At 47.1% G+C, this 14,559-nt stretch overlaps 1 protein-coding gene across 1 annotated transcript; it reads left to right on the top strand.

Moving 5' to 3' along the window:
- Positions 1-326: 326 nt before the first annotated feature.
- Positions 327-3,467, top strand: LOC125543904 (IQ domain-containing protein IQM1). The gene is made up of 8 exons (XM_048707404.1): positions 327-482; positions 766-1,298; positions 1,392-1,572; positions 1,669-1,757; positions 1,879-1,966; positions 2,085-2,222; positions 2,342-2,536; positions 2,632-3,467. The coding sequence occupies exons 2-8, from the start codon at positions 856-858 to the stop codon at positions 3,166-3,168; spliced, it is 1,671 nt and encodes a 556-aa protein (XP_048563361.1). The 5' UTR covers positions 327-482; positions 766-855; the 3' UTR covers positions 3,169-3,467.
- Positions 3,468-14,559: the final 11,092 nt, after the last annotated feature.

Here is a 14,559-nt window from a genome sequence, read left to right as displayed (position 1 = left end):
AAATAAATAATTCCAAATGGAGGGAGTAACTGCAACGCTGTTTGTCCCGGTAAAACCAGAAGGATTCCGAAGCAGAAGCGCGTGAAAACGTTCTTCCACCGTCGCTGTCATTCGCTCCAAGTTATTAAACGCGGCCATCAACAGCAACAACAAGAGAAAAGAAATGAACGGAAAATAGCAGTTTAAGCGTGGGAAGTCCGGCACGCGCCCGCGTCTACGCGGATCCTTCGTCTCGTCTCCGCTCGTGCCAGCGACGACCGGTCAGCCACGGCCGGTCTTCCGCCTCCGTCCGTCGTCCTCTGCATCTAACTTGGACTTGTGCTCCCGTCCTCGGCAACCGCAAACCCCGCCCCCCGCTCCCACGCCGCTCCTCCTCCTAGTATATAGCTGCGCAACTTCTAACCTTAACTCTCATCCATCGCCTGCTCCTCTCTGCTCCACTTCCATCTGCTGCGCCCCGCCCATCCATCCATCCATCCTTGGTACGTACGTACACCATCTACTAGTTCTACTTCTACTTCTACTTCTAGTCGATTGTTGCTCTGTTTCCTCTCTGTGAACTTGGCCATGTTTCTTCATGGAGCTTGTCATGTCATGGTTAAACAGAGCTGCATGCTTGTTATTTTCTTCCTTCATCAGTCTTTTGGTTAAAAAAGAGTAATGATGTTTAGGTTGGCTGTGCTTTCATAACCCACAGCTACCAAACCAATTAGTTTCCCATGACATAATGAGCTTATCTTCTTCTTGTGTGATTTGCCCTTGCAGAAACATCAAGTTGACCCTCTGGCTGGGCCACAGCGGTTGCAGAGACAAGAGAACAAGTCTCCTCCACAAAAGGGGTGCCACAGCGGTGAGATGTCCTCGCTGAGGCCGCTCAACACGGAGCCAAGTTTTCTCCACTCCCAGAAGCTGCAGAGCCCGAGGGATGCCTGCGGGGCACCGCTGAGGTCGCCGTCGCCGAGGGTCGTCGCCGGCCCGCCCAAGAAGAGGATGGCGCGCGCCGGAGGCCTCTTCGAGAGGTCGCTCAGCTTCAAGAACTGGGAGGCGGAGGTTGGCGCCGATGAGCCAGAGGCGGCGAGCCGGTGCATCAACGGCGCGCGCCCCGGGACCCTCGTGCTCCAGAGCCCAGGAAGCAAGCAGCAGCAGTCCCCGAGGCCGTCGCCGTCCAAGGCGCACTTCGTCTCTCCGAGGCCTCAGGCCGAGCTGGACGACGCGGCCACCAAGGTCCAGAAGCTCTTCAAGGGCCACCGGACCCGGAGGAACCTCGCCGACTGCGCCATTGTCGTGGAGGAGCTCTGGTCTGCATCTGCATCTTCACCTGCATCTGCATGCATGTTGATTGGAGTATCATCGTGCCTGACCAAAACAATTTCAACGTTGAAATTATTCAGGTGGAAGGCCTACGATTCCGCATCACTCAACATCAAGTCCATCTCCTTCTTTGACGAGGCCAAGCAGGAGACGGCTGCTTCCCGGTGGTCAAGGGCTGGGAAGAGGATTGCCAAGGTCGGCAAGGGGCTCTCCAAAGACGAGAAGGCCCAGAAACTGGCACTGCAGCACTGGCTCGAAGCTGTAAGCTTCTCCCTCCATGCCTTCTCCTTTGGTTTCCAAAAAATCATACACTAAGTTTTTATACTCAAGTCAAAATCTTTGTTTGTGGTTCTCCAGATTGACCCGCGCCATCGCTACGGCCACAACTTGCACCTCTACTACGACATCTGGTCCGCGAGTTCCAGCACAGAGCCCTTCTTCTACTGGTAATTACCTTACTTGGTCCTGCTCATCTGAAACATGTTCCTAATCCTAGGGTGGGGTGCAATTACAGGGAGGTTTGTAGTGATCCTGACAGCGCGTTCCTTGTTTTGTACTCCTTTTCAGGCTGGATATCGGAGCCGGGAAAGACGTTCATCACCAAAAGTGCCCGAGAAGCAAGCTGTATTCCCAGTTGATTATGTACCTCGGACCAGTAAGTGACATCCTCTTTTCTGTCTCAAGATACACAGCACAGACCTCAAAGTTGAATCTTGCATGTTCAAATTTCCAAGAGATTAATTGATCTGATTTGAATGTTACTCGAATCGCAGAACGAGAGGGCAGGGTATGAGGTTATTGTGGAGCAAGGGAAGCTCATGTACAGGAGAAGCGGCCTTCTCGTAGAAACCACCGAGGACTCGAAATGGATATTTGTGCTGAGCACAACTAGATCACTATACATCGGGCAGGTACTTGGAAATGTTCCATCCTTTTCTTCTCTCTATACTAGTTCAGCAGTCGTGCATGGTAATTACATTCTGTGCCATGATGAATCAGTCCTGACTGTAAATTCATCTCTTGTGAGCAGAAGAAGAAGGGCAAATTTCAGCACTCGAGTTTCCTAGCCGGGGCGGCAACAACCGCTGCCGGTAGGTTGGTTGCCAAAGATGGCATTCTTAAGGCAATATGGCCTTACAGCGGCCACTACCTCCCAACAGAAGAGAACTTCAGGGAGTTCATCAGTTTCTTGGAGGAGAACAATGTCGATCTAGCTAACGTCAAGGTAAATTTACCACTCGTGCTACAGTACTATTTTTGTATCGTCTTAATAACCACCAGGGATACCATATCTGATACGCATTTGCAATTCACTTCCAGAGGTGTTCCGTCGACGACGACGAGTACCCATCGTTCAAGAAGACCTCAGACGAGCCTACTGAAACGGAAGAACATGACGAGAAACCCACCGAGGCGGAACATGATGAGACCCTCAACAGCTCGCAAATTGAACTGCCTGAGATGGACATCATCAAGGAAGTGGTTGCCGAGGACAATGCGGAAGCGGAGGCAGCAGCGACCAAGATGGCCAGTCTCCCGTCCTTCAAATGGGCAACCGCTGCTGGCGCGCGGATCGGCTGTGTCCGCGACTACCCGGCTGATCTCCAGAGCATGGCTCTTGAGCATGTCAATCTGTCACCAAGAGTGGTGCCGTCTCCGAGCGCGAATCGGCTGCCCATCCCGTCGCCTCGGCCCAGCCCCAAGATCAGGCTGTCTCCCCGGCTGCACTACATGGGCCTTCCTACCCCCACCGGCCGCCGGCTCCCGATCCCGAGCCCGGAGATCAGGAGGCAGCAGTTCATGGGCTTTCAGACACCGGAAGTGGCTCTCACTCTCCCCAAGCACAAGGCCAAGTGATTTTTCATGTCGCGGCACCTACTACCAGGCTGCTGTTATTGAAGCTATAACAGCAGCTTTAGATAGTTATTATAGCTAGATCAGAGATACTCACAATTTTGCTTCTTATGGTTGGTTCTTTGGTTCTGTTCTGTGTCACCATTCTTTAGTATGTTCATCTTCTCATTTGACCTCAGGTGCGTCGGCTGTAGTGTAAAAGTGTAGACTACACGCTGCCTAGCCTCAACCCACAACTCTGCAAATAAGCCATGTAACTTTCCAGCTTTGTTTTCATAATAAAAGGGTTGTTTTGTTCATCATGTTGATGTGTCTGAACCATCTTTTTTGTTGCATGCATTTGCGGCAGGAATGTAGGACACTCTCTAATGTTATCCGATTGGAAGAACAAACAAAAAAAAACAGATTTCCTAAAATTACCTATTGCACATCTAACTGTACCACCGTTAGATGAAAGTCCTCTAAGATTCGTGCTTTCTTTTTCCAATGCGATTGCGTTGTTGTTTTCGCGCGGCCTATTGGCTGGCTTGTTGCCTGCAACTGCAGATGGCATGCATACCGCGATAACTGCAGAGCCGGGATGTCGGCTAGTTAAATGTCTGCCGCTCGACATGTAATTATATGACACATTTACCACACAACTGCAAGGGGTACAATGCCATGGCAACTCGGGTGGCGTTGCATTTTATTTTTGTTTTTGTTTGTCATTTCTTTCTTCCGCCCAATGAGAAATAATAATTCAAGACCCACCCCCTCCCCTTAGGGAATGTTGTTTTTTGCTCTTTTTTTAAACCACCAGGGGCCAGTTGCATGTTGGCTTGCAACTGCCTTTGCTATAACATGTGCATATGGTGTACCTACCATGCAATTGCAGGGGCCACGACGCAACTGTAACTGAGATGGGATGTCGGCCAATTGCATGTCCAACACCCGATATGTAACTACACATGACATACATACGACACGGCTGCAAGGGGTAAAACACGACTGCAATCAGTGGTGGCGCTAGGATCGGGTCATGCCGCGGGCAAGTCTCGGGCCAAACAATGACTACAATACCAAAACAGTGTAAATATGGCTACAATGAAGGAAGGAACCCAACCTCATGACCCAGGCCATCGCCCGGGCAGCCTGCCTGGCTTCGCCCATTGAATGCAACTGATGTGGCGTTGCATATTATTTTCATTTTTTTGTCATAGTTTCTCCCACAACGCGAGAAGCAACAATCTAAGATGACCCCCCCATCGAGGGCATGTTGTTCCCTCTAGGTTTTTTTACAAGCAAGCCACATGCTTGTGTATGTATTGTGAAAACAAGCTAGATCAACAGAAATTTGACTAATGGCTTGCTTTTTGTCTGATATGGAGAAAAAGCCCATGCAGTGATATTTTGCAGACAACCAACAAGCCTAAAACAAGGCCCAACCCAATTGTGTGATAAATCGTCAAGCCAACAACAACTATCACGAAGGCGATCAAAAGGGCTGGCAAGATAGGGAACGGGCCACAAACAGGGAAAGATATCATCTTCAATGTGCAATAGTTATTTTTCATGTAGATGTGCTTTCCTTGTTCTCCATGCTTGATCTGTTGGGTTTCGTAGTAATTTCAAAATTTTCCTACACACACGCAAGATCATGTGATGCATAGCAACGAGAGGGGAGAGTGTTGTCTACGTACCCACGCAGACCGACTGCGGAAGCGTTGACGCAACGTAGAGGAAGTAGTCGTACGTCTTCACGATCCAACCGATCAAGCACCGAAACTACGGCACCTCCGAGTTCGAGCACACGTTCAGCTCGATGACGATCCCCGGACTCCGATCCAGCAAAGTGTCGAGGAAGAGTTCCGTCAGCACGACGGCGTGGTGACGATCTTGATGTACTACAGCAGCAGGGCTTCGCCTAAACTCCGCTACAGTATTATCGAGGATTATGGTGGCTGGGGGCACCGCACACGGCTAAGGAATAGATCAACTTGTGTGTTCTAGGGTGCCTCTACCTCAGTATATAAAGGACCAAAGGGGGGAGGCTGGCTGGCCACAAGGGGCGCGCCAGGAGAGTCCTACTCCCTCCGGGAGTAGGATTCCCCCCCCAATCCTAGCTGGAATAGGATTCCTCGGGGGGGGGGGGGGGAAGAGAGAGAGGAGGCCGGCCACCTCTCCTAGTCCTAATAGGACTAGGGGAGGGGGAGGTGCGCAGCCCACCTTGGGCTGCCCCTTTCTCCTTTCCACTAAAGCCCACTAAGGCCCATATGGTTCCCGGGGGGTTCCGGTAACCTCCCGGTACTCCGGTAAAATCCCGATTTCACCCGGAACACTTCCGATATCCAAACATAGGCTTTCAATATATCAATCTTTATGTCTCGACCATTTCGAGACTCCTCGTCATGTCCGTGATCACATCCGGGACTCCGAACTAACTTCGGTACATCAAAATGCATAAACTCATAATATAACTGTCATCGTAACCTTAAGCGTGCGGACCCTACGGGTTCGAGAACAATGTAGACATGACCGAGACATGTCTCCGGTTAATAACCAATAGCGGGACCTGGATGCCCATATTGTCTCCTACACATTCTACGAAGATCTTTATCGGTCAGACCGCATAACAACATACGTTGTTCCCTTTGTCATCGGTATGTTACTTGCCCGAGATTCGATCGTCGGTATCCAATACCTAGTTCAATCTCGTTACCAGCAAGTCTCTTTACTCGTTCCGTAATACATCATCCCGCAACTAACTCATTAGTTGCAATGCTTGCAAGGCTTAAGTGATGTGCATTACCGAGAGGGCCCAGAGATACCTCTCCGACAATCAGAGTGAAAAATCCTAATCTCGAAATACGCCAACCCAACATGTACCTTTGGAGACACCTGTAGAGCACCTTTATAATCACCCAGTTACGTTGTGACATTTGGTAGCACACAAAGTGTTCCTCCGGCAAACGGGAGTTGCATAATCTCATAGTCATAGGAACATGTATAAGTCATGAAGAAAAGCAATAGCAACATACTAAACGATCGGGTGCTAAGCTAATGGAATGGGTCATGTCAATCAGATCATTCAACTAATGATGTGACCTCGTTAATCAAATAACGACTCATTGTTCATGGTTAGGAAACATAACCATCTTTGATTAACGAGCTAGTTAAGTAGAGGCATACTAGTGACACTTTGTTTGTCTATGTATTCACACATGTATTATGTTTCCGATTAATACAATTCTAGCATGAATAATAAACATTTATCATGATTATAAGGAAATAAATAATAACTTTACTATTGCCTCTAGGGCATATTTCCTTCATGATCATGCTCCAATGGTCATCCCTCTTATCCATGCTAGATCCTTCACTCCTAAGCAATAAAAATATATTTGATTAGGCATCATCAAATTCTAATGAGTATTGGAAATGGTTCCAAGAAACGAAAGTACCTTATAAAATAGTTGATGTGTGGGAGCTCTAGTAATTTATCATATTTGTGTAGCAGTGGGGGCTATGAGGATAACCGTGGTAGGAATGTCCTCATGAGTAGTACAACACGACTTTAACTGATGTGGTGTTGCATTTTATTTTTATTTTTGTTTGTTCTAGTTTCTCCGGCCGCACAAAAACAACAATTTAAGACATACCCCCATCGAGGGAATGTTGTTCCCTCTATGGTTTTTTTACAAGCAAGGCACATGCTTGTTTGTGTAATGCGAAAACAGGCTAGATCGACTAAAATTTGACTAATGTTGTGATATTTTGTGCATATAGAATAAAAGGGAAATACCAACTAGTGATATATGTATATAATCAAGAAGGCTCGGCCCGATTGTATGACAAATAGTCAAGCCAACAATTGTCACTAGGGTGATCAACATATCATCTTCAGTGTGCAATATTTTTTTCTCATCTAGATGTGCCTGCTTTGTCCTCCATGCTTGATCATACTCGAATGTCCATCCCTGTTGTCCATGCTAGACCCTTCACTCCTAAGCAATAAGAACATATTTGATTTGGGCAACATCATATTCTCATGAGCATTGAAAATGGTTCCAAGAAACGAAGGTACCTGGCAGTTTAGTTAATGTGTGTGAGCTCTTATCTATGTAGTAGCAGGGGCTATGAGGATAACTGTGACGCCCCGAGACCGACGCTTCAGAAGACTTCCATATTTTCGTGACCTCCGTGTGTTTTATTTGTGCTTGCTCTATTTATTTTTTTGCATCGCATCATGTCATCATGCCATCATATCATTAATCTTATAACTCTTATAATTAAATTGTATGGATCTTCGATCCATTTAAATTGAGGAAAATGCACATGATGATTTTCTCTTTATAACATATATCCTCCCAATATTATTAGGGAGCTATAAAATTATATTCCAATAATTTGGAATCACCCATAAACACACTTGCAAATATTCCCTATGTCTTTTCTATTTTAAGTTTGACTTCAAAACCTTGCCCGCAATTCTCTTCCCTTTTATCGAGGTTCCTCCAAAAATCCTCATCATTTTCTGGACACTTCAAAACCCAAGTCCTAGTTCAAACCATTTGAATTAAATTCAAATGAGTTTGAATTTATGTCGTCCAATCATGGCCATTTCTATTTTCTCGGAACAAGCACATTTTAGTGAGTCCGGGAAAATTTTCCGTGTGCGCAAATTCTTTCCCTAATCCCCTCTTTCTTTTTCTTCTCTTTATTTGTTTTCTGCTAACGGAAATATAAGAGAAGAGAGGCTAAGAGAGAGAGAGAGAGGTGGCCTGCACCGCTGGCCACTTGGGCCTCCCGCTAGGCCGGCCTGCTTCCGTGCAGCCTTTTGGCCCAAGACCACCTAACCCTCCTAACCCTAGCTACCCCGATCCACTCTCTCTCAATCTCACCATCTCCCTCCCGTAGCGCCGCCTCTCTCCTCTCGTTCTATTTTCCCTTCGCGCCCAATCCCCCTGCCTCGCCTTGGCGCTGCGACCGCTGCTGCCCTCCTCCCTCTCCCGTGCGCCGCCACCTACCCTGCCGGCGACCAAAGCCGCCGGAGTGCCGCCTGCCTCGCCCTCGCGTCTCCGGCCTCCTCGTCGTCCTGCCATGGATGCCGAGCTCGAAGCTCCAGCCGACCCCGCCTCCATGGCCTTTGCCGCCGCCGTCTCTCTCCTGCCTCGTCGGACCTGCTCCGTCCTCCGCCTTCTCCCTCCTCGCAGGTCCTCCGCTGCTGCAGCACCTTCACCGTCTCGCCAGCCGTCGGCCTCAAGCATGTCCCCACGCTCGCCGCCGGCGAAGGCCGTGGCCAGGGAGCCGCTTGAACTCTGCTGTTGCACCTCCGCTCATCCCTGTCGTTCGCTGGCCTCCCCTAGCTGCTTCCCCTCAATCCCGCCGCCTCCTTGCTCGGGAGAGCAAAGGCTCGATCTCGAGCAGCACCAGCGCCTGCATCCCCATCGCACTCGAGGACAAGCCCCTCGGGCAGGAGGGCTTCTCCTGCCCGAACCCTCAAGGAGAGCTGTTGCCGTGCGCACCTCCTCCCATCCCCAATGCCCGTCACTGCCCCGCACCTCACCCCGTGTCCAAGCCGTGTTGTCACCATTGCTGCACCTCCGGCCTCCTGTCTTGCTTCTTTTTGGACCAGCAAGAATGTCGCCAAGAACTGTACGCGGACGCATCGTCGCCAGGATTTTCTCCAAGTACCTCTATGTGCGGACTTGCCAAGTACACGACTCGGATGCGCCAAGTTTGACTATGAACGGACAAGACCAAGTGTACGACTATGCCCGGCGATGCAACTGAAGGAAATATGCTCTAGAGGCAATAATAAAGTTATTATTTATTTCCTTATATCATGATAAAAGTTTATTATTCATGCTAGAATTGTATTAACCGGAAACATAATACATGTGTGAATACATAGACAAACAGAGTGTCACTAGTATGCCTCTACTTGACTAGCTCGTTAATCAAAGATGGTTATGTTTCCTAACCATGGACAAAGAGTTGTTATTTGATTAACGGGATCACATCATTAGTTGAATGATCTGATTGACATGACCCATGCCATTAGCTTAGCACCCGATCGTTTAGTATGTTTCTATTGCTTTCTTCATGACTTATACATGTTCCTATGACTATGAGATTATGCAACTCCCGTTTGCCAGAGGAACACTTTGTGTGCTACCAAACGTCACAACGTAACTGGGTGATTATAAAGGAGCTCTACAGGTGTCTCCAAAGGTACATGTTGGGTTGGTGTATTTCGAGATTAGGATTTGTCACTCCGATTGTCGGAGAGGTATCTCTGGGCCCTCTCGGTAATGCACTTCACTTAAGCCTTGCAAGCATTGCAACTAATGAGTTAGTTGCGGAATGATGTATTACAGAACGAGTAAAGAGACTTGCCGGTAACGAGATTGAACTAGGTATAGGATACCGACGATCGAATCTCGGGCAAGTAACATACCGATGACAAAGGGAACAACGTATGGTGTTATGCGGACTGACCGATAAAAGATCTTCGTAGAATATGTAGGAGCCAATATGAGCATCCAGGTTCCGCTATTGGTTATTGACCGGAGACGTGTCTCGGTCATGTCTACATTGTTCTCGAACCCGTAGGGTCCGCACGCTTGAGGTTACGATGACAGTTATATTATGAGTTTATGCATTTTGATGTACCGAAGGTTGTTCGGAGTCCCGGATGTGATCACGGACATGACGAGGAGTCTCGAAATGGTCGAGACATAAAGATTGATATATTGGGAGGCTATGTTTGGATATCGTAAGTGTTCCGGGTGAAATCGGGATTTTACCGGAGTACCGGGAGGTTACCGGAACCCCCCGGGAGGTATATGGGCCTTAGTGGGCCTTAGTGGAAGAGAGGAGAGGTGGCCAGAGATGGGCCGCGCGCCCCTCCCCCCCTTGGTCCGAATTGGACAAGGAGAGGGGGCCGACCCCCCCTTCCTCCTCTCTCTCCTCTTTCCCCCCCCCCTCCACGAATCCTATTCCAACTAGGAAAGGGGGGAGTCCTACTCCCAGAAGGAGTAGGACTCCTCCTGGCGCGCCACACCTTGGCCGGCAGGCCCCCCTCCCTTGAACCTTTATATACGGAGGCAGGGGCACCCCTAGAGAGACAAGTTGATCCACGTGATCATATTCTTAGCCGTGTGCGGTGCCCCCTTCCACCATAGTCCTCGATAATATTGTAGCGGTGCTTAGGCGAAGCCCTGCGACGGTAGTACATCAAGATCGTCACCACGCCGTCGTGATGACGGAACTCTTCCCTGACACTTTGCTGGATCGGAGTCCGGGGATCGTCATCGAGCTGAACGTGTGCTAGAACTCGGAGGTGCCGTAGTTTCGGTGCTTGATCGGTCGGGCCGTGGAGACGTACGACTACATCAACCAAACACTTCCGTTGTCGATCTACAAGGGTACGTAGATCATACTCTCCCTCTCGTTGCTATGCATCACCATGATCTTGCGTGCGCGTAGGAATTTTTTTGAAATTACTACGAAACCCAACAGTGGCATCCGAGCCTAGGTTTTATATGTTGATGTTATATGCACGAGTAGAACACAAGTGAGTTGTGGGCGATATAAGTCATACTGCTTACCAGCATGTCATACTTTGGTTCGGCGGTATTGTTGGACGAAGCGGCCCGGACCAACATTACGTGTATGCTTACGCGAGACCGGTTCTCCCGACGTGCTTTGCACATAGGTGGCTTGCGGGTGACAGTTTCTCCAACTTTAGTTGAACCGAGTGTGGCTACGCCCGGTCCTTGCGAAGGTTAAAACAGCACCAACTTGACAAACTATCGTTGTGGTTTTGATGCGTAGGTAAGATTGGTTCTTACTTAAGCCCGTAGCAGCCACGTAAAACATGCAACAACAAAGTAGAGGACGTCTAACTTGTTTTTGCAGGGCATGTTGTGATGTGATATGGTCAAGACATGATGCTAAATTTTATTGTATGAGATGATCATGTTTTGTAACCGAGTTGTCGGCAACTGGCAGGAGCCATATGGTTGTCGCTTTATTGTATGCAATGCAATCGCGCTGTAATGCTTTACTTTATCACTAAGCGGTAGTGATAGTCGTGGAAGTATAAGATTGGCGAGACGACAACGATGCTACGATGGAGATCAAGGTGTCGCGCCAGTGATGATGGTGATCATGACGGTGCTTCGGAGATGGAGATCACAAGCACAAGATGATGATGGCCATATCATATCACTTATATTGATTGCATGTGCTGTTTATCTTTTATGCATCTTATCTTGCTTTGATTGACGTAAGCATTATAAGATGATCTCTCACTAAATTATCAAGAAGTGTTCTCCCTGAGTATGCACCGTTGCGAAAGTTCTTCGTGCTGAGACACCACGTGATGATCGGGTGTGATAGGCTCTACGTTCAAATACAACGGGTGCAAAACAGTTGCACACGCGGAATACTCAGGTTATACTTGACGAGCCAAGCATATACAGATATGGCCTCGGAACACGGAGACCGAAAGGTCGAGCGTGAATCATATAGTATATATGATCAACATAGTGATGTTCACCAATGAAACTACTCCATCTCACGTGATGATCGGACATGATTTAGTTGATTTGGATCACGTAATCACTTAGATGATTAGAGGGATGTCTATCTAAGTGGGAGTTCTTTAAGTAATATGATTAACTGAACCTAAATTTATCATGAACTTAGTACCTGATAGTATCTTGCTTGTTTATGTATGATTGTAGATAAATGGCCCGTGCTGTTGTTCCGTTAAATTTTAATGCGTTCCTTGAGAAAGCAAAGTTGAAAGATGATGGTAGCAATTACACGGACTGGGTCCGTAACTTGAGGATTATCCTCATTGCTGCACAGAAGAATTACGTCCTGGAAGCACCGCTGGGTGCCAGGCCTGCTACTGGAGCAACACCAGATGTTGTGAACGTCTGGCAGAGCAAAGCTGATGACTACTCGATAGTTCAGTGTGCCATGCTTTACGACCGGGACTTCAACGACATTTTGAACATCATGGAGCATATGAGATGTTCCAGGAGTTGAAGTTAATATTTCAAGCAATTGCCCGGATTGAGAGATATGAAGTCTCCAATAAGTTCTATAGCTGCAAAATGGAGGAGAACAGTTCTGTCAGTGAGCATATACTCAAAATGTCTGGGTATAATAATCACTTGATTCAAATGGGAGTTAATTTTCTAGATGATTGCGTCATTGACAGAATTCTCCAATCACTGCCACCAAGCTACAAGAGCTTCGTGATGAACTATAATATGCAAGGGATGAATAAGACTATTCCCGAGCTCTTCGCAATGTTGAAAGCTGCGGAGGTAGAAATCAAAAAGGAGCATCAAGTGTTGATGGTCAACAAGACCACTAGTTTCAAGAAAAAGGGCAAAGGGAAGAAGAAGGGGAACTTCAAGAAGAACAGCAAGCAAGTTGCTGCTCAAGAGAAGAAACCCAAGTCTGGACCTAAGCCTGAAACTGAGTGCTTCTACTGCAAGCAGACTGGTCACTGGAAGCGGAACTGCCCCAAGTATTTGGCGGATAAGAAGGATGGCAAGGTGAACAAAGGTATATGTGATATACATGTTATTGATGTGTACCTTACTAATCCTCGCAGTAGCACTTGGGTATTTGATACTGGTTTTGTTGCTAATATTTGCAACTCGAAACAGGGACTATGGATTAAGCGAAGATTGGCTAAGGACGAGGTGACGATGCGCGTGGAAAACGGTTCCAAAGTCGATGTGATCGCGGTCGGCACGCTACCTCTACATCTACCTTCAGGATTAATATTAGACCTAAATAATTGTTATTTGGTGCCAGCGTTAAGCATGAACATTATATCTGGATCTTGTTTGATGCGAGACGGTTATTCATTTAAATCAGAGAATAATGGTTGTTCTATTTATATGAGTAATATCTTTTATGGTCATGCACCCCTGAAGAGTGGTTTATTCTTATTGAATCTCGATAGTAGTAACACACATATTCATAATGTTGAAACCAAAAGATGCAGAGTTGATAATGATAGTGCAACTTATTTGTGGCACTGCCGTTTAGGTCATATCGGTGTAAAGCGCATGAAAAAACTCCATACTGATGGACTTTTGGAACCACTTGATTATGAATCACTTGGTACTTGCGAACCGTGCCTCATGGGCAAGATGACTAAAACGCCGTTCTCCGGTACTATGGAGAGAGCAACAGATTTGTTGGAAATCATACATACAGATGTATGTGGTCCGATGAATATTGAGGCTCGTGGCGGATATCGTTATTTTCTCACCTTCACAGATGACTTAAGCAGATATGGGTATATCTACTTAATGAAACATAAGTCTGAAACGTTTGAAAAGTTCAAAGAATTTCAGAGTGAAGTTGAAAATCATCGTAACAAGAAAATAAAGTTTCTACGATCTGATCGTGGAGGAGAATATTTGAGTTACGAGTTTGGTGTACATTTGAAACAATGCGGAATAGTTTCGCAACTCACGCCACCCGGAACACCACAGCGTAATGGTGTGTCCGAACGTTGTAATCGTACTTTACTAGATATGGTGCGATCTATGATGTCTCTTACTGATTTACCGCTATCGTTTTGGGGTTATGCTTTGGAGACGGCCGCATTCACGTTAAATAGGGCACCATCAAAATCCGTTGAGACGACGCCTTATGAACTATGGTTTGGCAAGAAACCAAAGTTGTCGTTTCTGAAAGTTTGGGGCTGCGATGCTTATGTGAAAAAGCTTCAACCTGATAAGCTCGAACCCAAATCAGAGAAATGTGTCTTCATAGGATATCCAAAGGAGACTATTGGATACACCTTCTATCACAGATCCGAAGGCAAGACTGTTGTTGCTAAGTTCGGAAACTTTCTGAAGAAGAAGTTTCTCTCGAAAGAAGTGAGTGGGAGGAAAGTAGAACTTGACGAGGTAACTGTACCTGCTCCCTTATTGGAAAGTAGTGCATCACAGAAAACTGTTTCTGTGACACCTACACCAATTAGTGAGGAAGCTAATGATAATGATCATGAAACTTCAGAACAAGATACTACTGAACCTTGTAGATCAACCAGAGTGAGATCCGCACCAGAGTGGTACGGTAATCCTGTTCTGGAAGTCATGCTACTAGATCATGATGAACCTACGAACTATGAAGAAGCGATGGTAAGCCCAGATTCCGCAAAATGGCTTGAAGCCATGAAATCTGAGATGGGATCCATGTATGAGAACAAAGTATGGACTTTGGTTGACTTGCCCAATGATCGGCAAGCAATTGAGAATAAATGGATCTTCAATAAGAAGACTGACGCTGACGGCAATATTACTGTCTACAAAGCTCGACTTGTCGCAAAAGGGTTTCGGCAAGTTCAAGGGATTGACTACGATGAGA

This window comes from Triticum urartu, chromosome 3A, assembly GCF_056163025.1.
Source record: "Triticum urartu cultivar PI428250 chromosome 3A, HENAU_Tu73, whole genome shotgun sequence".
Classification (NCBI taxonomy): Eukaryota; Viridiplantae; Streptophyta; class Magnoliopsida; order Poales; family Poaceae; genus Triticum; species Triticum urartu.
Note: the sequence above shows the minus strand (reverse complement) of the source record. Positions and strands in the feature narration are given on the sequence as shown.

Bases quoted from the DNA above. Each gene is read 5' to 3' on its own strand.
- LOC125543904 (XM_048707404.1), top strand. From the start codon at position 856: ATGTCCTCGCTGAGGCCGCTCAACACGGAGCCAAGTTTTCTCCACTCC. The intron at 1,758-1,878 runs GTAATTACCTTA...ACTCCTTTTCAG, and splicing joins ACAGAGCCCTTCTTCTACTG to GCTGGATATCGGAGCCGGGA. The intron at 2,537-2,631 runs GTAAATTTACCA...ATTCACTTCCAG, and splicing joins TCGATCTAGCTAACGTCAAG to AGGTGTTCCGTCGACGACGA.